This window comes from Emys orbicularis, chromosome 12 (genome assembly GCF_028017835.1).
Source record: "Emys orbicularis isolate rEmyOrb1 chromosome 12, rEmyOrb1.hap1, whole genome shotgun sequence".
NCBI classification, from domain to species: domain Eukaryota; kingdom Metazoa; phylum Chordata; order Testudines; family Emydidae; genus Emys; species Emys orbicularis.
Genome location: NC_088694.1, coordinates 1,887,280 through 1,912,250, shown reverse-complemented (window position 1 = coordinate 1,912,250; position 24,971 = coordinate 1,887,280). Strand labels below are relative to the sequence as shown.

The 24,971-nt window shown below is 44.4% G+C and overlaps 1 protein-coding gene across 1 annotated transcript in view; it reads left to right on the top strand.

Annotated features, from left to right (window-relative positions):
* Positions 1 to 22,368, top strand: part of EFCAB8 (EF-hand calcium binding domain 8) — a 38,073-nt gene extending 15,705 nt beyond the window's left edge. Inside the window, exons 12-27 of the mRNA XM_065414767.1 lie at positions 2,211 to 2,278; positions 3,545 to 3,693; positions 6,045 to 6,182; positions 8,207 to 8,314; positions 8,488 to 8,715; positions 9,197 to 9,267; positions 9,510 to 9,714; positions 12,458 to 12,712; positions 13,156 to 13,299; positions 13,394 to 13,615; positions 14,014 to 14,175; positions 16,645 to 16,813; positions 19,068 to 19,200; positions 20,313 to 20,517; positions 21,647 to 21,745; positions 22,162 to 22,368. Coding sequence (XP_065270839.1) covers positions 2,211 to 2,278; positions 3,545 to 3,693; positions 6,045 to 6,182; positions 8,207 to 8,314; positions 8,488 to 8,715; positions 9,197 to 9,267; positions 9,510 to 9,714; positions 12,458 to 12,712; positions 13,156 to 13,299; positions 13,394 to 13,615; positions 14,014 to 14,175; positions 16,645 to 16,813; positions 19,068 to 19,200; positions 20,313 to 20,517; positions 21,647 to 21,745; positions 22,162 to 22,368 — 2,563 coding nt within the window. The remainder of the gene's footprint in view (positions 1 to 2,210; positions 2,279 to 3,544; positions 3,694 to 6,044; positions 6,183 to 8,206; positions 8,315 to 8,487; positions 8,716 to 9,196; positions 9,268 to 9,509; positions 9,715 to 12,457; positions 12,713 to 13,155; positions 13,300 to 13,393; positions 13,616 to 14,013; positions 14,176 to 16,644; positions 16,814 to 19,067; positions 19,201 to 20,312; positions 20,518 to 21,646; positions 21,746 to 22,161) is intronic.
* The last annotated feature ends 2,603 nt before the right edge of the window (positions 22,369 to 24,971 follow it).

The following is a 24,971-nucleotide window of genomic DNA, read 5'->3' as shown; positions in this document are numbered from 1 at the left end:
CAGCTATCTTTGGGGCCTCTGGAGAGAGTAATGCCAAGTCTTCTGTTGATAATTCATATAATTTAACAATCTCTCTGTTTGGTCATGGGGTTCTTACTGTAGAAATATGTTCCTCTAGTGACAGATGGGTTTAAAGGAATGGATTCCAGTGATTTGTGAATGTAAAGATGGTGTGTGCAGAACTACATAATTGGGTTTGTCTGCATTTAATACTAAAACTTGCTTTATTAATGGATTTGTCTGCAGTTCTGAAGATTGTGCATCCTTAAATCCAGAGACATTGTCCCATGCTGTATCTGTATGTTGGGTAATTTCTGAAGAGGGGTGTGTGTGTGTGTGTGTGTGTGTGTCTTTCTCGCTTAATACAAGAAAATCCGGATTAATGCTAAAATAGCTATTTCAGAATTTCATGACCCCGGTTGCAGTGTGGACAATTTACCAGCAGGTGGTGCTATTGGGCTTTCCTTTACCTGCGACGAGAGAATTATTGGTCTTGTTCTTTTATGTAGATGAGAGCTGTGTGAGCAATTCCCACTGAACAGTTTATTTGGCAGCTTTAGCCTGGATCATTGCAGCATTTTTATTATGCTATTTGTATGGAAGTTTTGGGTGAATAAATTCCAGCTCGCGGGTTACTTGCCAAATACCCATTACCCCTTGAGTATTCATAACTTGGTATTTAAGTTGTGCTGCTGGTTAACTACGTTTCATGGTATTGTTTTGGTTCCTTGGCAGGGAGGCCTAACTCTTAGGAGCGCTACTTCAGCTTCCTTTCAAACAGTAGCTTGGTTAGTGATGGAACGGACCTTGGGTCACGTGGCAGGCTTAGAATGTGCTCTGCGACCATTTGTATGTGCAAATGTTTGCTCGTGTGAGTGTTCATGATGAGGGGATAAAAAGGACACAGTCAAAGAGAGAATCTATTTAGAAGTCATCTAATTGTTTGCAAGTTGTTTTTCTCTAGTGAAGACGGATTTCTTCATTTCTAATGATCTCCACCTGTGAGCTAGCTACTGTGGTTACTGCTCTAATGCAGCCGAGCCTTCTGCTCTGCACCAATCCCATTTTTATGATTTTCACCCTTGTGCTCCCCCTCTCCCCCCACAAACTCGTTATTTTTAACTAGGGCTGCTTTCACTTTTAGCAATGGGTTGTGTACCTTGAAATGGGTTGGCAGAGGCCATGGAATTGACAGCTGTCAGTGGGGTGAATTGTCACACCTGGGGTCCGAATATCATCTGAGATGGAGCTCCAAGGACTCAAATATAATAGAGCAGCACACTGCCGTGACAGGCGTTATTCTTCTGTTATGACCCCCGGCTCTCAGATAATAAATCACTGGATAGTCCCAGCCAGGGCCTTGTCCTGCTAATTACTATTGTACTACCCATAAGAATGGGTTAGACTAGAGGATGGTTGTGTTCAGCTCCTTCCTTATAGCTGTTCCATTTCTTCTCTTTATCTGAATGCTGTTGCATTTCCTCTTTGCCAGCAGGTGGCTTCCCAAGTGGCACATTCTCTGTGATCCTCCTCTCTCTTTTTCTCTCCCCACCATAGCACTTCTCCGCCTTGAGTCTTTACCCTGCTCTTCCTCTCTCCTTGCAACAACTTTTCTGCTTGGTCACCCTAACAATATGCAGAAGCCCAATGCAAGAGGTCCTAGCAGTTGGGAAGTGAGCCTGCCTCTCCTTCCTGTCCTATTCTCGCAGAGGGTGAAAAGACCTGCAGTATTTTTCCCCTGGGCTCCTGCCGGTAGGGGTAGCAAGTTGTGGAGCTTGTATGGGATGTGGAGATCCAAGCAGCCCCTTGCTTTGCTTGTGTTGAAGGCCAGCCCTGGTCCCTTCTCTTCCTTAACCATTTCTTCTTAGAGATGGGTCTGAGCTGCACCCTTTGGAGGGGAACTTTTCCAAAGTTTGGGGATGTTTTGGATTGGGGGCTTCAGTTAGAGCCCATTGGAGGGCAGGTTACAAAGTTTGGCTAATTTTATAGAGCTCTCTTGCTGTTCCTTCTGCTTCTCTACACTTGTCTGTATTTCCTCCTTTTCTGACGATCCCACCTATTCTGGAGCTCCCCTGTTTAATTAGCATAGAGTGTCCTTCACACAAGCAGATGTATTTTCCACAGCCTTGCCCATCAAATCTGCAATACATTTTAAAAGGGCCAGCTGCGGTTCTTGCACAAGTCTGTTCATTTTATTTTCTCTGTTTTAGGTCATCAACGATTGCTTTAAAGAAGGGCATTCTCTGCTTTGATTATTCACCTGAGATGAACGTGCTTGGTAAGTCGCCATCATCAAAGCCCATTTTTCACCCCACTGATCTCTGCACTCGTCTATAGTTGCTGTGTTGAAAGCTTTGATAAAAAGACAAGTGTCCAGAAAGAGTCCGAGTTCAAATACAGAGAGACGTGTCTTAAGCAGCCATGTAGGGGACCAGCAGAAACTGGTTACTTTAATGGCAGTGGCCTCATAATAATGGTGGAGCAGGGACTCTCAGATCATGGGGTTCCATCCCTGGCTAATAGCCATTGATGGACCTATCCTCCAGGAACTTATCTAGTTCTTTTCTGAACCCTGTTATAGTTGTCCTTCACTACATCTCCTGGCAAGAGTTCCATAGGTTGATTGTACTGTGTATGTGTGAAATGTACCCCTATGTAAAAGCCAGCACACGGCCTGTATGGTATTCCATTTAAGTCCCATTGAAACCCTCTAAATAGGGGTTAAGTGGAGCATGGGCTATGAGAATTTTCTTCTGCCTCTTGCTCTTAGTGGCCTGAGAACATTTTTAATTGAAGTTATTAATCAGCCAAAAAAAAAAAAAAAAATTCCCTACGTCGTCATCCACAGAGAGATCTAACTCCCTTTATTTGTACTTGTGTTGCAGACTAAAACATCAAGTATCAGGGGGTAGCCGTGTTAGTCTGTATCTACAAAAACAACAAGGAGTCTGGTGGCACCTTAAAGACTAACAGATTTATTTGGGCATAAGCTTTCGTGGGTAAAAACCTCACTTCTTCAGATGCATCTGAAGAAGTGAGGTTTTTACCCACGAAAGCTTATGTCCAAATAAATCTGTTAGTCTTTAAGGTGCCACCAGACTAAAGCATGTGACACTATTTCTCTGTTGGAATCTGTCACCCTCTAAGCCAGTTTTAGAATGCTGTGATATTTCAGACTCTAAATAGGAGACTGAGTATGACACAAAGGCTTGGCCTTATTTAAGATTTAAGCACATGTAGGGGAAAAAAAACTATTTTCAAATAAATATCCAGTGGAGATTGTGGAAGAACACACACAGTTTGGACACAGGTCTGAACTTTCCCAATCTGTGCTTCACCCCCTCGTTAGTCATATCATGGTCCTAGGTTTTCTCCTCTGTGTGTCAGGTGTGGTAACTACTTTGAATTAGAACAAGGAGACGGGTTAGGTTTGGGCCTACGCATCTTCTGATGTATTGTTCCAGTGTTTCCTTCATGGGATGCTGGAGAAGTTAGATGCATCATTGTCTTCTTTTGTAACTAAAATGTATTTTCTTTACATTAGTGACCGGGGGATTGGATCCACTGGTTAGAATATGGAATCCATTTGTTACCAACAGCCCCATAACGCTGATGAAAGGCCACGTTACTGCTGTGACTCACATAATAGTGAATGGAAAGAGAAACACCATCCTCAGCATCTCCAAAGACAAAGTACAAAGTCTGGAGTATAGGAAAAATAGCTTGCTGCATTTGCAGCTATATATTTCTCTGCTCAGGCAATGGGAAAGCATCTAAATATCAGTAGTACTTACTAGATTACACTTCTGTGGGTATGATGTGTGCAGGAGCTGTTTCTGAACGACCAGCTGGATTTGTATTAGGTTTGAGAGAGATTATTTTAATGCTAGACATGGGAGCAGGAGAGAGGAGCAGGGTTACCATATTTGAACTTTCAAAAAAGAGGACACTCCGGGGGGTAGCCCCGCCCCCTAGCCACTCCCTCCCACTTCCCGCCCCCTTACTGCCCCCCAACCCATCCAACCCCCCCTGCTCCTTGTCCCCTGATCGTCCCCTCCTGGGACCCCTGCCCCTAACCACCCCCGGGGACCCCACCCCCTATCTAAGCCTCCCTTATCCTTGTCCCCGACTGCCCCCTCCTGAGACCCCCCCCACCCTAACTGCCCCCCTAGGACCCTACTCCCTACCTGTCCTCTGACTGTTCTGACTCCTATCCACACCCCTGCCCCCACCAGATCCCAGGGACTCCCACGCCTATCCAACCGCTGCCTGTCCCCTGACTGCCCCCCCAACCCATCTAACCCTCCCTGTCCCCTGACTGCCCTAATCCCTCTCCACACCCCTGCCCCCTGACAGGCCCGCCCCAGAACCCCCGACCCATCCAACCCTCCGCTCCCTGTCCCTTGACTCGCCGCGCTCCCTGCCCCACCCCAGCTCACCTCCGCTCCGGCTCTGCCTGCTCCCCTGAGCGCGCAGCCACCCAACTTCTCTGCACCCCCCACCCCCGCAGGCTTGCCTCGAATCAGCTGTTTGCGCGGCAAGCCTGGGAGGGAGGGGGCGAGAAGCGGAGCGGCGCGCCTGCGCGCTCAAGGCTGCAGGCAGAGGCGGAGTGGAAGTGAGCTGGGGTGGGGAGCGGTTCCCCTGCGCCCCCCCCCCGGGTTACCTGCTGCGGGCAGCCCTCCCCGTGCCCCCCTGCCCCAGCTCACCTCCGCTCTGCCACCTCACCTGAGAGCTCCGCTTCTCCCCCCTCCCTCCCTCCCTCCCTCCCTCCCAGGCTTGCCGCGCAAAAGTCTGGGAGGGAGGGGGGTGGAAGGGAAAAGCAGCGCGCCTGGGGGAGGAGGCAGGGCCTGGGATTTGGGGAAGGGGTTGGAATGGGGGCGGGGAAGGGGCGGAGGTGGGGGGGGGGGGCGCGAGCTAAAGTTGGTGCCTATGCCCCGCGCAGCGCTGCCGGCGTGCTGAAGCTGCAGGGGAGGGGCTTTTGCTGCCGGAGAGGCCCCAAGTGAGCAGCTCAATCCGGCGCGGCTGCCCTGTCAGCCACTTTTGGGTCTTTAAATAGCCATCCAGGGGGAAATCCCGGACATTTTAGCTTTTTACAAATTCCCCCCGGACGGCTATTTAAAGACCCAAAAGCCGGACATGTCCGGGGAATCCCGGACGTATGGTAACCCTAGAGAGGAGCCTTTGGTGTAATTAGCGCATGCTCTTCAAAAAGAGGTTAAACGTTGGTGAAACTGGCTTCGCTGAATAGAAAACTACATCTTTGCATTCTCTGTAGGCCAGGAGCAGGCGACTGAGGGGCACCAGAATCAGTCAGTCAAATATTATAGCTGCCATGATCCTGGGAAGCTCCCACATCTGTTTAGTTAGGGGCTGCCAAAGCCTGAAAATGCGGTTTGCTCCCCCTTGCCTTCCTCTGGCCCTGTTTGTCTTAACCCCATCAAAACCTAGAGCGAAGCAGTAACACTATTCAGTCCCTGGCCATCTTCCGTGATGCCGTTCTACCTTTGTTTGTAGCTCCATCTTGAGTAGATGTCGGGTACAAAGAGCCTTTTTTATTGTGTCCTTGTCTGTTGTGCTCAGCTCACTAACATTGGTGGGAGGAAGAACCAGGGCAGTAGAAAAGGCTCAAATATTAAGATTTTAGCTTTAGCTTTGAATCTCCTTGTAGGTTGTGGGTTTGAATCAACCCCCCCAAGCATTCCATTGATATAGCTTGTATTGTAATTTAAAGCTAGTACAGCGTCATACTTTAGTACAGCCTTCTCTGGAATTCTGCAAACAAAACAAAAATTTCCCGGAGAATGTTGATATTTGGTTTCCTTGGGGAAGGCGGCGTCTATCTGGTAGGTCCTTTGCCTCCATTCCTGGGCTATTGCAGGGAACACAACTCTACATTGGGATTGTGCATGTGTTTGGATATTGGCCTGAGCATATGGGAAGCATTTATTTCCTCTGGGTTGAGCTGCTAAACAGCATGAACTCTCTAATGTGCTCACAAATGCCTTAATCCCTTTGACTTCTGGTTTCTTTCCTGCATCCTTCAGAATATCCGTGTTTGGGATTTGCTGGATCACTTTTGTCTCCAGTCCATTCCTGGCAGGAGTATCTCATTAGGAAATTGCTCGATTGTTGATGCCTATTACAGCGCGTTAAACAATATGCTTATCTGCACCACCTTCTCCGTGAGTTAGTTATTTTACCTTTTAACAGAAGACATAATGTACCCTTTTCTTTCACAAAAGGGAAAAACATATTTTTGGGATGACATCTCTCCTTTCTTTGCTCATCTTTCTAGCAGACATCAGTGAGTGCTTAATTTTTGACCAAAGTTCAAAGTTCTTATTGATTTAAATTCACTCTTGTGCAAAGGGCCAACACGAGGCTTATGCACCATTTAAACCTTTAGGGCCTATGTGGGACCGGGGCTGGGTAGGAAATGTCTTTCCCAACCTGGAAATGTTTTTGAGAGTTTGAAAATTTTTACCATCAGAATGAGAATGGAAGATTGAAATCTTGACTGTAAACAAATAAAAAAACTGAAACCAGATCTCTGTTTGAGCCGGGAGGTCTGGTTCCCAGCTTGCATCGACATACCTGTGCTAGTTCTGCTCGAGCGAGCACCCAAAAATAGCGCTGTAGTTGGAGGTAGCGTGGGGGCTACCTGCTCAAGTACAACTCCAGGGAGCCTGAGATGCTGCCTGTGCTATCCTGGCTTGGGAGCAGAACTAGTGCAGGTTTTTGTACACAAGCAAGGAATCCCACCTCCCAGCTCAAATGTAGATGTAGCGTAAGTTCTTGGTTTGGGTCAATTGAAATGTTTTTTGTTTTGATAATTTTGGAATGTCTGATTTTGGCCCTTTTTTCTTTTTTAAACTTTTTCAGTCTAACTAGCTTAAGTTTCAAAATGAAAAGTTGTTTTGAACCGCAAAACCAGAATTTTTCTTTTTGAAAATGTTAAAATGAAATGTTTCAACTATTTTTCAAAGTGTTTGTTTTTTTTTCTCTACATTTTGTTGAGTTGGGAAATTTGCTGAAGCAGACCCCATTTCACCAGCAGGTTGTGTTTCACCAAATTGATATTTTTGCTGAAAAACAATGTAATCAAAAAATCCTAACCAGTCCTGCATGGGGTGAATGTCTACACACTGAGACACAGCATGGCCTAGTGGAGACAGACTCAGGAGCACATACTTTTTAGTTTCATTTCTGCCACTGGCTTGCTGTGTGGCCTAGTGGAGGTCAACTAACTTCCGCCTCTGTACTCATCTGCAAAACTGGGACAGTAATATTCTTTAGCTACCTCACACGGATATTGTAAACAAGATTTTGACTGAAATTCTCACCTTATTCATGTGAACAGAGCAGAGCGTCAGTGGGACTGCTCGCATTAGTTAGGGGGGCAGGATTTGGCCCTCTGTTGGGGTCTGATCCTGCAGAGTTCTGAGTGCTTCTCGTAGGGTGCCATTAGTTCCTATTGAAGTCAATGGGAACTGCGTGAACGCAGCACTTTGCAAGGTCCTGCCCATAAGTGTTTTTACAGTGCTTTGATGACATAAAGTGCTAAATACTGTCAGTGATGCATGGTGGTGGTATTAGTAAATGCTGGATTTTTATTCAGTAGGAGGTTCGGAATAGAGATGCAGATATTTGCTGACCATGTTTGTGGATCATGGATGGACGCAGATCCAAATTCTATATCTGGAGCCCTGCAGATCTGCGTATATCTGCGGACCATCTTTGCGGATCAGACGCGGATACAAATTTTGTATCCACGCAGGGCTCTGCAGACCAACTGCTGCTCTGACATCAGTTCCAGATATCCCACCATAAAAGAAGGAATATCTGGATGTAACCTAACATTCCTTCCAGTGTATCTGCAGGAGGATGGTCATCCTGAAAAACTAATATAGTCTGGGTATTTCAATGGACTGAAGTGGCACTTTGGTATCAGTAACACAGCAATGCAGATGTTCTTGAGGTCCTGGCTTATTTTTCCTTGGGAGGTATAGCCCCTCAATATTACTATCTTTGCTGATGGTTTCCCTGTTCTTGAAGCATCTAGATACCTTTAGTCAATGTTCCATTCGCTGCCTAGAGGTGGCAGCTCTGATTCATATAATTCATCTTCTATTCAAATCCTGATAGTTCTTTTTGCAGAAATGTTTGTTTTTGCATCTTATGGTTTTTTAAATCTATTTCAATCCAGATTGGAATTTTCTATGGAGAGGTAGAATTCATGGAAACCATTAACTCAGAAGTCACGTCCCATGACCAGCCGCTATGTACAGCCCTGTATAACAGGAACTTCAAACAGGTGAGTGTCAGGATTATAAACTGTCTTAATATCTGTGGTCACTAATAAACTGCTGTAATGACATATCAATGTCTAATGCACTGATCTGTTCCCCCCCATTATATCTTTTGACCTAGAAATGCTGAGAGCTTGATAGATTGACAATATGTACTACTTCATGGTGGTCTATACAGGTGGTGAGTGGTTGCCATCGTGGGATGGTCAGAGTTTGGGATATCATGACTGGGCAAAAGATGATGCAGTTTACGACCTCAGAGGGCAAGCACACTGAAATAACAGCAATGGCTTTTGATGGGCCGGAGAGACGCCTCATCACTGCTTTGAAAGATGGGACGATCAAGTTCTGGAACTTCAACAATGGGGCCTGTCTGCTTGAGATGCCTCACTTGGATAAAACAGAGGTCAGCACCACGTGAAAGAAGAGAGATGTGTTTTATCAGTGCTTGTCACATGCATCTCTCCTCTGTCCCAGCCTGGAGTAGAAGCACCATTTCATTATGCTCTGATTCAGATTGCCAGGAAGCAGGGGGTGGTGCTATCATAGTGTTTTTTTGTCCTAGGATAAATAAGCGGGAGAAAACTGATAAAATGAAATACCAGTAACAGTTTTACTTGGAAAGGTGGCCCTTTCAGGGCCAGACTTTCAAAGTGTCTGTAAAAACCCTGAAAACATTGCAGAGGCATCCATTGTGCATATAAAACCTGCCTTCCTACATGCAGTTTGACCAAGTGTGACAGCAGTGATGGGTCGTTTGGTGCACAATTACCTGATTTGTGCAAATTTTGCACAAATGGAGAAGTGTGGATTTTGCATATGTGAGCAGATGTTTTTCAGGCAATTACTAGTTATACCTTAGCATTGTTTCTGTGTCTTTCCCGTAGATCAGTGGAATTCTGTATATCAATCTGAAGATATATGTGACTGGCTGGAGTAAAAGAGTTACATGGTACCTGTAAGTAGGAAGTGGGCGGGGATTACATGATCCCATGTACAAATGTATTTCCTTGGTTCCCATTGCTGGCTCATTATCTCTAACCCTGCTGTGTACCAAATGTCTCCTTAAACATACCAGTGTCTAAAAGGTGAAGCGGATTATGGTCTTGAGAGGGTTTTGTTGTACTTTACAGTCCACTTCCTTCTAACTTCATTAAATACACTGTTCTTCCTGGATGACTCTTTGATCTTGCTCACCAGAGATGTTAAAGAAGATGAGGTAATTGAATACAAACACTGGAAATCCTACCACTCAGAGGACATCTTATCTATAGCCAAATATAACAGTCAACTCTTGGCTACTGCCTCCTGCGATGGAGATGTAGTGATCTGGAGTAGAGACTCGGGACAGGCACTCTGCAGGTTTAATGCATCCCAGAGTCCTTTGACCCTTATGCCAAACAGGGTAAGTTCAAGAACAGCTGCCCAGCTCTGTTTCCTACACAATTCAGTGCTTCAGTATGTTAAATGTGCCTTCTGATTACTGTTAAATTGAGGGGATGTGTGCACCACATTCTAACAGCTAATCAGATTGCTCTGTCACTACATACAAAATGGTGGGATCTAAATTAGTTGTTACCACTCAAGACCTTGGCGTCATCGTGGATAGTTCTCTGAAATGATCTGCTGTTCGTGCAGCAGCAGTCAAAGAAGCGAACAATGTTCGGAACCAATAGGAAAGGGATAGATCGTAAGACAGAAAATATCATAATGGCACTATTATAAATCCATGGTTGATCCACACCTTAAATAGTCCATGCAGTTCTAGTCGCCTCATCTCAAAAAAGATATATTAGAATTGGAAGAAGTACAAAGGAGGGTAACAAAAATGCTTCCAAGTGAGGAGAGATTAATAATAATAATAATAATAATAATAATAATAATAATAAATGGAGATATCCCATCTCCTAGAACTGGAAGGGACCTTGACAGGTCATCGAGTCCAGCCCCCTGCCTTCACTAGCAGGACCAAGTACTGATTTTGCCCCAGATCCCCAAGTGGCCCCCTCAAGGATTGAACTCACAACCCTGGGTTTAGCAGGTCAATGCTCAAACCACTGAGCTATCCCTCCCCCCTTTAGACTGGGACTGTTCAGTTTGGAAAAGATGCAACTAAGCGGGGATATGATAGAGGTCTAGAAAATCATGAATGGTATGGAGAGAGTGAATAAGGAAGTGTTATTTACTCCTTTATATAACACAAGAACCAGGGGTCACCCAATGAAATTAATAGGCAGCATGTTTAAAACAAACAAAAGGAAGTTTTTTGTCACACAACACACAGTCAACTGGTGGAAGTCGTTAAAGGGATGTTGTGAAGGCCGAAAGTATAACTGGGTTCAAAAAGAATTATAGACTTTAAAGCCAGAAGGGACCATCATGATCATCTCGTCTGACCTGTGCTTTGCAGGCCTCGCCCACCCACTCCTGAAATAGAGCCATAGCTTTTGGCTGAGTTACCGAAGTCCTCAAATCATGATTTAAAGACTTCAAGTTACAGAGGATCCACTATTTGCACTAATTTAAATCTGTAAGTGACCCATGCCCCATGTTGCAGAGGAAGGCAAAAATTCCCAAGGTCTCAGCCACTCTGTTCATGGATAAATTCACGGACGATAGGTCCATCAATGGCTATTTGCCAAGATGGTCATGGACAGAACCCCATGCTCTGGGTATCTCTATTCCTCTGACTACCAGAAGCTGGGCCTAGAGGACAGCGGGTGGATCACTAGATAAATTGCTCTGTTCTGTTCATTCCCTCTGAAGCACCTGGCATTGGCCACTGTCAGAAGACAGGATAGTGGGGTAGAAGGACCATTGCTCTGACCCAGTATGGCCGTTCTTGTGTTCTTATGATTTACAGTTAGAAAATATATTTTTATTTAGCAACAAATTAAACTTTTTTTTCACTAAAATGAGGTACTGATGATAGCTGGAGCCAGGCTGTGCGCCTTTAGTTCTACGAATGTTCTGCAATCCTGAGTTATAATGTCCCTGCTCGTCCACTCCTGGGCATTTCCCGAATGGGGACCTGGAAATCTGATGAGTTTTACAGTTGTTTTGTGCTAGTGGACAGATGTCCTCTACATGCTAAGTTGGGAGTGATGGAGAAGTTATCCAAATAAAATTATGAATATTAATAATACTCTAGCCAATCAGAAACAAGATATTTAAAGTACAGTCAATTGTGTTTTTAATAAATATCTTGGTTTCTAGTTGGTTGAGGCACAGGACAAGTCTGTTCCTGTCCACGTCAGAGCGTGCACACCTTGTTGAGACAGCAGCTGTCCTATCACTGGAGGAAATTGAAATTGTGGAGTCACTTGATGGTTCATTTGCATGTCAGTAGCCAGAATTCTGTTTTAGCTCTTACAGAACAGAACTAGCACACTGGGGGACAGAGCATAGATTTGTGTGGTGCTTTGTAAGTGCATTATGTTTTTATAGAATCATAGAACTGGAAGGGACCTCGAGAGGTCATCTAGTCCAGTCCCCTGCACTCATGGCAGGACTATATTAGACCATTCCCAATAGGTGTTTGTCCAACCTGCTCCTAAAAATCCCCAATGATGGAGATTCCACAACCTCCCTAGGCAATTTATTCCAGTGCTTAACCACCCTGACAGGAAGTTTTTCCTAATGTCCAACCTAAACCTCCCCTGCTGCAATTTAAGTCCATTGCTCCTTGTCCTATCCTCAGAGGTTAAGAACAACAATTTTTCTCCCTCCTCCTTTTGTTCCAGTGCTTTACAAGGCTGGATTGTGGGAAGCTTTGACCACTATGAACCTCCAGATCTTGTATTGAAAATATATTGCATTGGTATTTGTTCCACAAGTTAAAGGCTCATCCTCCTTTCACTGAAGTCACAGACGTTATGAATGGGAGATAGATCAGACCCTAATTTAGTCATACTGGCAGCTACTTCTCAATAGAAACAGGGATTCTACTTCTCCTTAAGCTACTGCAGCAGAAAAGTGATGTTGCTGGCCAGAATGGCTGGGTCTGCTTTGCAAGTGAAGAACCCATTGCCTCTTTAGTAATTCAGTCCAGCAGATGGGATGAGATATAGCAGTTTGAAGAAGGAAGATGGGAAAAGTCTCAAGGGACCGTTTCACACTGAAATGCAGTTTTTGTTCCCATTGCTTAGGTGTTTACTGAGAGTAAGGAAGATCCCAGCAGAGGAAATATCCCAAAGAAACCATCAGTATCCGTAAAGCTCAGCTGTTATGCAGAGTCTGGGAAAAAGCGCTGGGCAGACTCGAGGACTAGCTTGGCAACTAGGCTTTCAACTACTGAGAATCCTTTCGTTTCCTTTTTTGGCCAATGCAGAAATTTGGCTCCTGCTCCATCTGTTATAAGACAGTCCAGAGAAAAGCAACTGGATGAAGCTAAAAGGCAGCAGGTATGGTTCTGTGAAAGCTCTTGTGATTTAGGCTAAACTCACAACAATCTCTGGCTTGTTCCAAGCTGGGGTGAAGACATGTCACAGCATAAGCATTGCTGTCTTTTACACAGTGAACCATGCCCTAAACAACAAATGGTGAAAATTCAAGGTGGTTTCCTGGTACTCTTGCTTTTTTTTCCACCCCCCCACCCTCTGCCACATGTTTCTTACCCAGCTCTCTGCTTCTTTTGGCCCTTACTCACCTCCGTAAGAGGGTCTCAGGACCTGGCCTTATAACAGAGAACTTCTTGTAGTTAAGGTTGAAAGAAATATTGGCCCCTCAAAAAAGCACTGTCTTGTCTTACCACCCTGCAGAGTCTGTTGTCAAGAAGAGCAGAACCTAATCAGCCTCCAATGTAAGGCCTGGCTAAAGGTATGTGGTGGTGTTTTTGATTCTGTAGGCAGTCCAGCCTCCAGGAGGGGAAAATACTGACATAGAAAGTGATTCTCCCAAAGACCAAGATGCTGCTGAAACCAGCAACCAAGAGCAAACCTATTCAAATTGGCAGGAAGAGTTGAAGGGCCTCCCAGCTGCTGTGGAAAAGGTTAGACGTCTACATTTCTCTCTGACCTACCCAGCAATCCGAGTGGATGTGAGAGTGGACAGGGCACGTGTTGCTATGGCTTTCTCTTTTGCAGATACTTTTCCTGGAGACACGTGAGCAGTCTCCTGACACAGCCATTTTGCTAACCAGCTCTGCAGGTGGCTACATCTATGCCTGGTCAGTCAGTAGTGAAGGGGGGATGTTGGGCAAATTTCAGGCAGTACATGGTGATGATGTAAATGCAGTAGTCGGTACCATGTCCACGGATCCAGAGGACTTCATCTTGTTGACTGGAGATTCCCTAGGTTATATTAAGGTGATTGTTTTATGATGTCTGAAAAACAGCCTCTTTGAAAGTCTGACTCTGAAGATAAGAAGTAAAGTCATAGGGTTTGTAACTTGTCTGCTGTTCAAAACAGACCAAACAGCTTGTTCCATTTGAAAGGCTTGGAAAGTAATGAGCTGTGTGAAAACTTGAGACCTTAATTTAAAACCCAGTGAATGCACAAACAAAGCTGGAGAGCAAATGGGACTATCTTTTGTCCCTAGAGATGTCAGAAGAGTGAAAACTGGAGGATGAGTTATGTGCACCACTCATACTATGGTGAATGGGAGCGGTGTGACTGGTCACTTCCTAGCCAGTTTCAGGGGAATGTGCAACATGGTGTTTCTGTAAATGAAAATTAAAAAGTTACTAACAAAGTCTCTCCTTAGATCTGGGATATCGAGAATTACTGCAAATCAAAAGAGGTAAAGAAAGTTTCCAGGGCAGGAAAGACAGAAACATCTCGTAGAAATGAGAACATGTTTCGTCACCTAATCCCAAAATACTGTAGAGTTCCTGCCAGAAAAAATCCATTGATGGAAACTAATGAGGTAGTGCATTGCAGAATCTGTACTGTAAAGAGTTTATACATTATATTAATTAGCAGTGGCATAGCCTTGTTTCCTTTAAGCTCTCCTCATCACATTCAGGGTGGGGTTGGCATTTCAGAGTTTTTGTAATGGACTGAATTTTCTGTGGGCCTCTAAGATGTCCCTGCATAATAAATAGGACTTGTGCTCCTAAATCATGTAGGTGCTTTCGAAAATACCCTCTCTATATTCACAAATATTGCCCATGCATTTTTAGGAGCTTATTGGAAGTATGACTGTAAAGCTGTCTGAAGTGGCGCTCAAGCATGAGTACCAGCCTCAGGGCAGACTGTGTAGAAGCAAGGCACAAATCCCAAACTGGTTGTGAGTTCTATACTTAGATTTCACCAACCACATATCAAGTGTGAACTCCTCAAGCACTTATAACAGGCTTAACATGGAGTCAGACAGTCACCTTGGGTACTCCGATCTATCTTGCCACCCAGGTAAACTTGCCTTTGTGTGATAGATGCTCCCTTACACCAAAAATCACAACTTCCCATCCCAAAGGACCAAGTACTTATCCCAGATCAGCTGCACTTCAGATCCTACACCAAAGTCAATGCTTGTAGCCAATCCTATAATAAATTAACTAAAGATTTATTAACTAAGAAAAAGAAATGAGTTATTTACAAAGTTAAAGCAGATAAACACATACGAATGAGTAAGTCTTAGGTTCCAGAAGGCAATAGAAGCTGCTGTAATATGCAAGCTCTATAAGCCCTCTAGGGCTAACCCAGGCAAAAAGGCTGGGGATCCCTTGCTTATGCTTAGAAATCTTTGCCTCTCAGAGTTCAAGCGACACAGATATCAATTTCTTCTTGGTGGATTTTTATTGCCTTCCTCCCAGAGTTCAAGCTGATGGGACGAGTGCTTGTGCACATCTCTTTGTGAGTGTGGGGGGAGCAATTAGCAAAGTCTTCTGTCCCCTGATTTTCCACAATGGCTTGTCTGGTGTCTATAGTCCTTCTTTTGTTGGGCAGGAGATGACACCCCTTGTGGCAAACTGGTATTTCACACTTGGTAATACTTCTCTCCTGACTGTGAGGGTTTACACGTTCAGAGTAAACACTTAAATACTACCTTATAACCTGGGATGCAGACATTATAAGTGAGATTAATGAAGGCAGCAACTCACTAGAGTTTATGAAATGCTTAACACTAAACACATTTTTATAAATCTGATACCTATTTTAACAATACTAACACACAGGTGAGTCAGACTGGCTTCCAGCTCTGCATTTGTCATTGTACAGTGAGGCCTACGGGCCTTGATGTGAGCTGGCACCTGGTCTGCCAGTGTCAGTGACCACCTCATGAAATACTTGGTAGATTAACTAAGCTATGTGGATTGGTCTCATTGCTTTTGGGAAGGTATCAATAGACGTGCTGATGCATGACATTATTTTCAATATAAATATCAGGATTATTTCTCTTTCTGGAGTGACATTATGAAAACATACCTCTCTCCTCACCCTTGGCGGTAACCTGCACTAAATTCACACCACCTCTATGAGGAAGGGAGGAGGTTCTTCAGCCCTTCCTGGCTCAGCGAGATGTGATTTCATAGCAAGAGGGAAAAACAAATACACTTGCCTTCTTTGAATTGAGAAATATGGGCCAAGAGGATCTTGACTTTGTAGACTCCCTAGTGTTGTACTGGATACAACTGCTGGAATTGATATGCAAACTAGATACAATCAATTTAGGATTGAATAAGGACTGGGAATGGCTGAGCCATTACAAACATTGACTCTATCTCCCCTTGTAAGTATTCTCACACTTCTTATCAAACTGTCTGTACTGGGCTATCTTGATTATCATTTCAAAAGTTTTTTTTCTCTTACTTAATTGGCCTCTCAGAGTTGGTAAGACAACTCCCACCTGTTCATGCTCTCTGTATGTGTGTATATATATCTCCTCAATATATGTTCCATTCTATATGCATCCGAAGAAGTGGGCTGTAGCCTACGAAAGCTTATGCTCTAATAAATTTGTTAGTCTCTAAGGTGCCACAAGTACTCCTGTTCTTTTTGTGGATACAGACTAACACGGCTGCTTCTCTGAAACCCATTAGGAGATTCCCAGTGGAATTGGGATAAAAAAGGAAGACTTTGCCAGCTGATGCATACTGCTATCAAGATAGTTACAGATTATGGTTGAAAAGGTGTCAGAACTATAGAACCCTACTGGCTTTATACCATTATCATTGCTGTCCACAAACCGGAAGGGATGAACATTTGTTTCTTGGTAGATTACATTCTTATGGTATTTAAATACCATGGTGATAATGGCCATAAAAATAGCTTAGATAGGGAGTGGAGATGATTTATAGATTATAAAGGTTTGTGTCATGTTTAAACTAAGCTGTTGACCTTCTCCCAAGTGAGCATGTTCACAAATTAATTTCTCATGGCATCTGTTCTGCAGGTCCTGGATGGCTGGAGTACCACCCTCGTCCCCCCAGATCTTCTAAGCTCTTGGAGGGGTCATCTGAAGAATGTATCCCACATTGTGTATGTGGAAAAGCTCAGACTGATTGTCACGTCCAGCTATGACTGCAACGTCAAACTCTGGATGCTCTCAGGCAGGCACATAGGTACAATTGTTTGGAATGCTAAAGCCATTCATACCAGCTGGTGTTTTCTAGAGATCCACCTTGGTTATGAGACAGAAGAGACAAATAGACGTGTCACTTTTGCTAGATAAAACTGGCTTCCTAACTTAAGTGCAATTTGTTAACTCGAAAGGATTTTTATTTGGGTAGGATGGCTGGCTCTCAGCTCAGTCTAATTGGACCACAGCTGACCCCACCAAAAACGACATCCTTAGAAATATTCTGAGCCCATCAATGCAGTTTTGGTTATAATGTGAGGAAAGTGCTGCAGAAGGGAAAGTGTCAGCCAACTCTCGCCAAAGACTATGAAACTACAAGGATGTCGCCTCATGGCTCAGGACCCAGCTGAAAATTTTCAGGGAGAACACTGCACATAAGAACGGCCAAACTGGGTCAGATCAAAGGTCCAGCTAGCCCATTGTCATGTCTTCTGACAGTGGTCGATGCCAGGTGCCCTAGAGGGAATGAACCTTGGGCTGAGCTACCAATGCCCAGCTACTGCCTGAAGCCATCCTAGGCATAGTGCCATTTCTTACTAAAATGTTAAAGATAAACATGTGACAGCCCTTGGGAAGGTAAGGTTGGTCTATAGTACAGGCTTGACAGGGAGCCCCCATGTTGTGGAAATGACGCCAGCTGTGTACAGAATTGCAGATAAGAGAAATGATGCCATACAACTCCCATTTCTAGGATTTCCCCCTTTTCTGTAAAGTTTACTTTAAAAGAGAAAATTTCAATCCAATTTGTCAATTTTTTTAAAAACAATCTCAATAATAAGAAAATTATTTTGGTAACAGTTCTCATTCAAGTTAGCCACGGTTACCAGGAAGCTGGGGGTAGGTGACTCTGATATCATGCCATTTCCATTAGACAGAGGTCTGCCCCAAACACTCAGGGCCAGATACCGCCCCATGTGAAGGTCCCTTCTCACTGCCCTGGTGGTGGAATGGGGCTATAAAGCTTCCCAAACTGTGCTGCTGATGTGGCTAGCTGGCTCTACACTACCCCCAGAGAGCAAAGGGCTTATCAGGAGCATGCCCATGGCAGGGGATGGTCATAGAATCATATATCATAGAATATCAGGGTTGGAAGGGACCTCAAGAGGTCATCTAGTCCAACCCCCTGCTCAAAGCAGGACCAATCCCCAGACAGATTTTTGCCCCAGATCCCTAAATGGCCCCCTCAAGGATTGAACTCTCAACCCTGGGTTTAGCAAGCCAATGCTCAAACCACTGAGCTATCCCTCCCCCCAAACTGGTGTGGGATGCTGTTGTTTGTTTGTAATATGGTAGCAGCTAGCGGCTCTAACTGAAATGGGTCCCCGTTGTGCTACATGGTGAGGGGCCCGGCCCCAAAGAGCTTAAACCTAAACAGAGAGGAGAGGGTGAGTTTGTGGCCCAAGTGCGGCTGCGCTCTAGTGATCTCTGGCTGGCAAGACGGCTCTCCTATAGTTCAGGCGGTTGGGGGCTGTTCTTTAGGGCTCAGGCCTGGACGGTTTGGAGTGCTCTCACTTCCTATTGGTTTCAGTGGGAATGGAGAGTGCTCCGCTCTTCAGCTGGGCCCTGAGAGTTCTGTCCTGGCGATGGCCCTGGAGCCAGGCTGTGGTGTGTAGGGCTGGCCAGAAACCAAGGTCCCATTTTGTGAAAAACTTTGAGGTTTCACAATTAGTTTTTGTTCCACTTCAGAACAAAACTAAGACCTTTTGATGTGTTTCGTGATAAAATGAGAGCGATCCACCCTGGAGTAGCCGATAGCTCAGTGGCCAGGGCACTCACCTGGGATGTGGGAGACTCAGGTCAAGTCTGAACCATTGCAAAGGGCTATTCTGGGATGGGGGTGTGTCTGTGTGTGTCTGTCTCTCTCTCTCCCCTTCTGGCTTTGACTGGAAATTCCATCCTGGATCTGAGAAATCTTCCCGATGAAAGTTTAGTCAAAGCCAGTAAGTTTCCATGGAAAGCTTCAGTTCTGATGAATTGGCATATTCTGAAGAAAAACGTTTTGTCGATAAATTTCCACCCAGCTCTAATGATCTGTAGCATAGTGACAACCATAAAGTCCTGGGTTTATCATCCGTTTCACTTGCAAAAACCTTCCTTTCTGCAGAGATGGGGACTCGCCAGCCGTTCCAAAGGCAAACGAGTGAGAGGTTTGCTTGTAGGCAGGTGTTAATTGCTGTGTCTGGGCTATCCATTCAGCCCCCATTCTGACCTTTCTTTTCTGCTGGTTTAAATGGCAGGGACCTTTGGGCAGTCGTTGTGGAACGTTGGGCTGCAGTATCTGAGGCCAGCTGAGGTGCCATCGGAAATCCGAAGAGTTGGTTCCACTCAAACCCTGAAAGTGCTCAATGAGGGCAAGTTCCCTCACTGGGAGTGAGTGAACTGGAATGAGTCTTTGAAGAGTCACATTTAAGCAAATGCCTTTCCAGCATGGAGGATAAATACGATCGCCTCTGTCTTTGTCCCGTGTGGTTTCAGTATGCTGGGGCAGTCTGTATCTGAACTCAAAATAATGGACAGGGATGGTTAAAGGAAGTGATAAACTCATTCATTTTTTTGTCAGCAGGGTGGGGGGTAAACCCAGTAGCTGCCATGATCTGTTACAAATCTCTGTTCAGCAAGTGTTCAATCTCTTTCTCCACGGTTCGAAGTTGGATTTTTAGAGCTGTCTCTCCTGGATTGTGTTTACACTAGCACTTTTGTCAGTAAAACCACACCCCTGACGGACACAAGTTTCACCAACAAAAGTGCCGGTGTGGAGCGTCTCCTGCCAATATAGCTACCGCCACTTGATGGGGGGGGGTTAATTATGCTGACAGGTGAGCTCTCTCCCATCAGCATACACGGGAGACCTTACAACAGCACAGCTCAGTGGTACAGCTGTAAGGTCTGTAGTGTAGACATAGCTTTGGACTCTTTGGGGTCTGTAATATTTAGACTTGAGAAAATTCAATCAATTTTTCCGTTCCCAAAGGTTCCGTTCACAAGAAAAATGTATGGAGCCTTCTCTAAAGCACCTGATGCTTCTGTGTTTCTAGGGCTGCTCTGAGAAGATTTGTTCTATGTCTGATTGGACACTAAATGCCATAGGTCTAGTCCTGTCCTCACATACACCCATCAACTCTGATTGAAACCACTGAGAGTAGAGAGGGCAGAGCTGGGCCTCAGGAGAGCAGCCAGTGTTAGAAGCAGAAGTGCCGAGTCCCACCACGAACTAGGAATTGCAGAGAGCTGAGAAAATGATAGATAAGAGGGCTGGGAGGGGCGAATGGGAAATGATGCTGACTTTTTCTGAACCCAAAAAGTCCAGTTCAAGTCCTCTTATTTTATCCTAATTATTTTGCTTAGTCCTAATACGGCGTCTGCTTTAAATATTTCCTAGTTCAGTGAGTAGGCTGGGCTCCATTCTGCTGCATTAGGGAAGAGGGGAAAGACTATTAGTTTGCTGTGGAAGTTTAATCCTCTCCTTATGCCTTTGTGCCCAGAGGTACTCGAAGCATTATGCACACGCTTAGCCAGCAGAGGAGGCAGCAGTCCATGATGACGAATTTATTGCAAGGAAAATCAGGCCTAATCTCAGATGTTAATCTGAACTTTCAAAAAATGATCCAGAAAGAGAAGCGACTCACCCGTTACATGGATGAACAAATTGAGGCTGAGTGGCACCAGTGGGAAGAGAAGGGGAAGCTGGTGAGGAAACCAGTATTGTTGTCTGACATGCTGTTTAAAAGGGACAATGTACAGAGGGCTGGAGGAAGAATCCTGCAGAGGGAAACAAACGTAGTAAACTGCCTTCTTTTTAATAAAAACAGGGAGTCCGGTGGCACCTTAAAGACTAACAGATTTATTTGGGCATAAGCTTTGGTGGGTAAAAAACCCACTACTTCAGATGCATGGAGTGAAAATTACAGATGCAGGCATATTATACTGACACATGAAGAGAAGGGAGTTACCTCACAAGTGGAGAACCAGTGTTGACAGGGCCAATTCGATCAGGGTGGATGTAGTCCACTCCAATAATTGATGAGGAGGTGTCCATTCCAGGAGAGGCAAAGCTGCTTTTGTAGTGAGACAGCCACTCCCAGTCCTTATTCGAGCCCAAATTAATGGTGTTAAATTTGCAAATGAATTTTAGTTCTCCAGTTTCTCTTTGAAGTCTGTTTCTGAAGGTTTTTTTGGTTCAAGTATGGTTTCTTTTAAATCTGTTATAGAATGTCCAGGAAGATTGAAATGTTCTCCTACTGGCTTTTGTATGTTACCATTCCTGATGTCCGATTTATGTCCATTTATTCTTTTACGTAGGGACTGTCCGGTTTGGCCAATGTACATGGCAGAGGGGCATTGCTGGCACATGATGGCATATATCACATTAGTAGATTTGCGGGTGAATGAGTCCCTGATGGTGTGGCTGATGTGGTTGGATCCTCTGATGGTGTCGCTAGAGTAGATATGGGGACAGAGTAGGCAACGAGGTTTGTAAGAGGGATTGGTTCCTGGGTTAGTGTTTCTGTGGTGTGGTGTGTAGTTGCTGGTGAGTATTTGCTTCAGGTTGGGGGGCTGTCTGTAAGCGAGGATTGGCCTGCCTCCCATGGTCTGTGAGAATGAGGGATTGTTTTCCAGGATAGGTTGTAGATCGTTGATGATGTGCTGGAGAGGTTTTAGCTGGGTGATGTATGTGATGACCAGTGGTGGTCTGTTGTTTTCCTTGTTGGGCCTGTCCTGTAGTAGGTGACTTCTGGGTACCCGTCTCATCTTATTTTTGTGGCTACAGACTAACACGGCTACCCCCTGATTCTTCTTTTTAATATAATTATCACAGAAGAGTGAGATCCTGGGCTCCTTCTACAAGCAAAAAGTGAGGCGTCATTTGTCTGAATTCCTCCCAGATGTAAAGGCCTGTGTTACCCACAAAGAGCAGGTTAGTTGATGTCTTTTCACTGGAAGCTACATCCTCAGGGCCTGAATATCTGAGGGAGATGTCTTTCATCCTTGACAATGAAAAGGTGGTTTCAGATGTAGGTGCTGCAGAGGAGAAGGATCTTGCACAAATGGTAAGATGGACGGGAGCAGAAAGGAGGCAAATGATAGGAATGTGAAAAGAATATAAGTTGTGTAGAGACAGGCAGGACTTGGGATGGAGCAGAGGTTTTAAAGCAATGCAGGCTATCTTTGGATCTTGAACAGGAGGCTGATGGTGGGGTTGTGGGGCAGTATAGTCATTTTTTTTGTGCTACTGCTGCATTTTTTCCTTCTATGACTACTACAAAACAAGGCCTAAAAATGCAAAATAAGCCTCTAAAAATTTCCAAACAAGACTTCTTTTGTCTGGTCCAGGCCAGGGTCTATCACTGTATCCAGTATGCTGATCTGCAGGATGTCACTCCTCCTCCAGTTCCTGAGATGTTGGTAGAGATGCAACAATTTCAAGTAAACTTTAGGAGAAAATCAAGGTCAGGAAAAAGCTTATCTGCTGCCATTTCTCACAAGCTAAATCTGAAAACCTGTCAACAAAGTAAACTGTCTTCACGCACAAAAGACTGAACTTTACTGAAAGAAGCTCATCTGGGCCTTTGAAATAGATTGACCTGTAACAGGAAAAAAATGTGTAGGATATGTGAAAAAACAAACTCTGTTTTCTTAACAGATGCTAGCATCTGTACAATATGTATGCATCATTTATAGTTTGTAATAGTCTTAGACATTCTAGCCATCTGTTTTTATAAGTATTAGAAACTATTTCTGAACAGGTAACGTATTTGAGAAAATGCTGGATCTTGCAAATAAAGGTAACATTTATTTTATGTGCTAGCGTGGAGTTTAATGCACTGCATGTTTTTCTTAGGGAATGAGTCATGGAGCCTTGAAATGTTGCCAGTTGGAGTAATTCCAACTGTTAAATGCACCTTGTGGAAGAGCTGCAGGAAACGAGGATGGAATGTTTCACAGAGCTCTCAATACCAGAATGCAGCAGGCTTCATAAAAAAGTTAGGGTTGGCAGCTTCTAGATACAGTACATGTCAATGGTAGAGTTGCCCTGGATATGTAGGGAGGTGCCCTCTGCTCCGAACAGTTAATGTAATCTATAATCACGAGGAAAAAGTCTCAACTGTCATCATATGTCTAAAGTATTTAATACTAATACCTTCCCTGCAGCAGCTTTTCTAAGAGCTGTGTAAACTCTCACAACATCTCTGTAAGACAGGCAAGGGTTTCCATTTTCTAGATAGGTAGAGGGTAAGTGACTTGCCCAGTGCTGCAGTGGGCCAAAGGCAGAGTTGAGAATAGCCCCACCTTTTAGCCATTAGACAATGCTTTCCCTTACTTAATTAGCTCCTTCTACAAAGAAGTGTAATATTCTGCTTATGTTGACTAGGCAAAGTGATAAAAAAAAGCTTTGAAGGGATCTTTATGACTCAGGGAGCAGATGTCTCAGTGCATATAGGTGTAATGCAAGTGGTGTCCTCACTAAATCATGAGATAAAAATGTGGTTCAGTTGATAAAAACAGCTCTGGAATAAATCTGGTAAACAAAAGACTACAATGGGATATTGCTTCCATCTGGTGGGCATTAAAGGTCAGAGGGCACATGAGCTACAGGTGCCTAATCGCATGAACTTGCTCAATATATTAACTTTAGAGCCCCTTGTCACTCCTCCCCTCTGGATACTGATGCGGAGTGTCTCAGCTCATCTATAGGCATGTGCAGAAATATGTGCACACTGGGAAAAACAGGTTATTTACATTTCAAGATCTCCTAGAGAGCCAAGTCAAACCAGTTTAGTTTGAAAACTGACTGGGGAAAATCCCTCTTTTTTTTTTTTTTTTTTTTCCATTAAATGTTTGCAAGTTACTTCAATATTTCCAGGTTCCTGTGCCATGTATAGTCATTTTCTGATCTTAAAAAAAATTCTGACTGAAATCTAAAGAGGGGGTGACATGAGCAGAATTATTTTTATACTCCCCATGGACCAGCTGTCAGAAAAGGGGGTTTTACTGCAAATAAGTGAAGAGTTTCTCTTGGGTTTAGTTTGCTGCTATCAATCCATTTTAAGTGAGAGTCCTGCAGACTACAAAAGGGAAAAACCTTGAGATAGTCAGTGTTTGTAACTGTGATAGCACCTAACTGTAACTCTGCTCCCATGTGGAGTATGTGTAACTCCTCACAATCATCCCCCAGTTGGAGGGGACTGAGGCAAAAGAGGTGACGTCACTTGCCCAAAGTCGGATAGCACATCAGCGACAGAGCCAAGAACGGACCCCAGCAGTCATGCCTCTTCATTCCCTGATCAAACCACTAGCCAACAGTCGCTTCTCTGCCTTGGTAATCCCTTTTCAGGATGGGGATCACCAGGACGCCTACAGTATCAGCCTTGTCCAATCCAATCGCAACAGTGGTATTTAGGCTGTGTCTACACTAGAGAGCTTACAGCGGCACAGCTGTACCGATGCAGCTGCGCCGCTGTAAGCTCTCTCATGTAGCCACACTATGCTGATGGGAGAGAGCTCTCCTGTCAACATAATTAAACCACCCCCAATGAGCGGCGGTAGCTCTGTTGGCGAGAGAAGCTCTCCTCAGCAAGAGAGTTAAGTGACTGATGACCCTTCTGCAATTCCTAAGGATACCAGGCTTCTTATCTGGTAATTATATTGAAGGACATCCCAGGGAATAGTTACGAAAACTTATAAAATGTGGCAGCTTCCACTACATCATCAATATACACATCAGGTAAGTGTGACGGCTCGCTTGAAAAACCCTCAGTACTTGACTTGAACCTGAGACTCCTTTCGCATTTCCGGACTCAGCAGTGGGTAAACTCCTCCTCTCGGATGTGACTATTCTCAAAGGCTGCTGGTGTGAGTTAACATTTGAAGGCTTCCGTTTTCTGTTGTAAAAAAGAAGGGATGAGGTGATAGAAGGCTGTTGGTGGGGGGGGGGGTATTTTGTTATCTTCTTTGGTTTTTGGAGAGGCGTTATGTTGTGGAAGGAAATATCCAATGATGATAGATAGATCGTTAGATATAATAAAAAACCCCACCCTTTAAAAAATAAACAATTAAAAAATTTTTTTATCAGAGTCAAAAATGTGCAGGGCATGGGATATTGTAATGTACAGAGGCAAACACAAGTAGCTGATAGAACAATG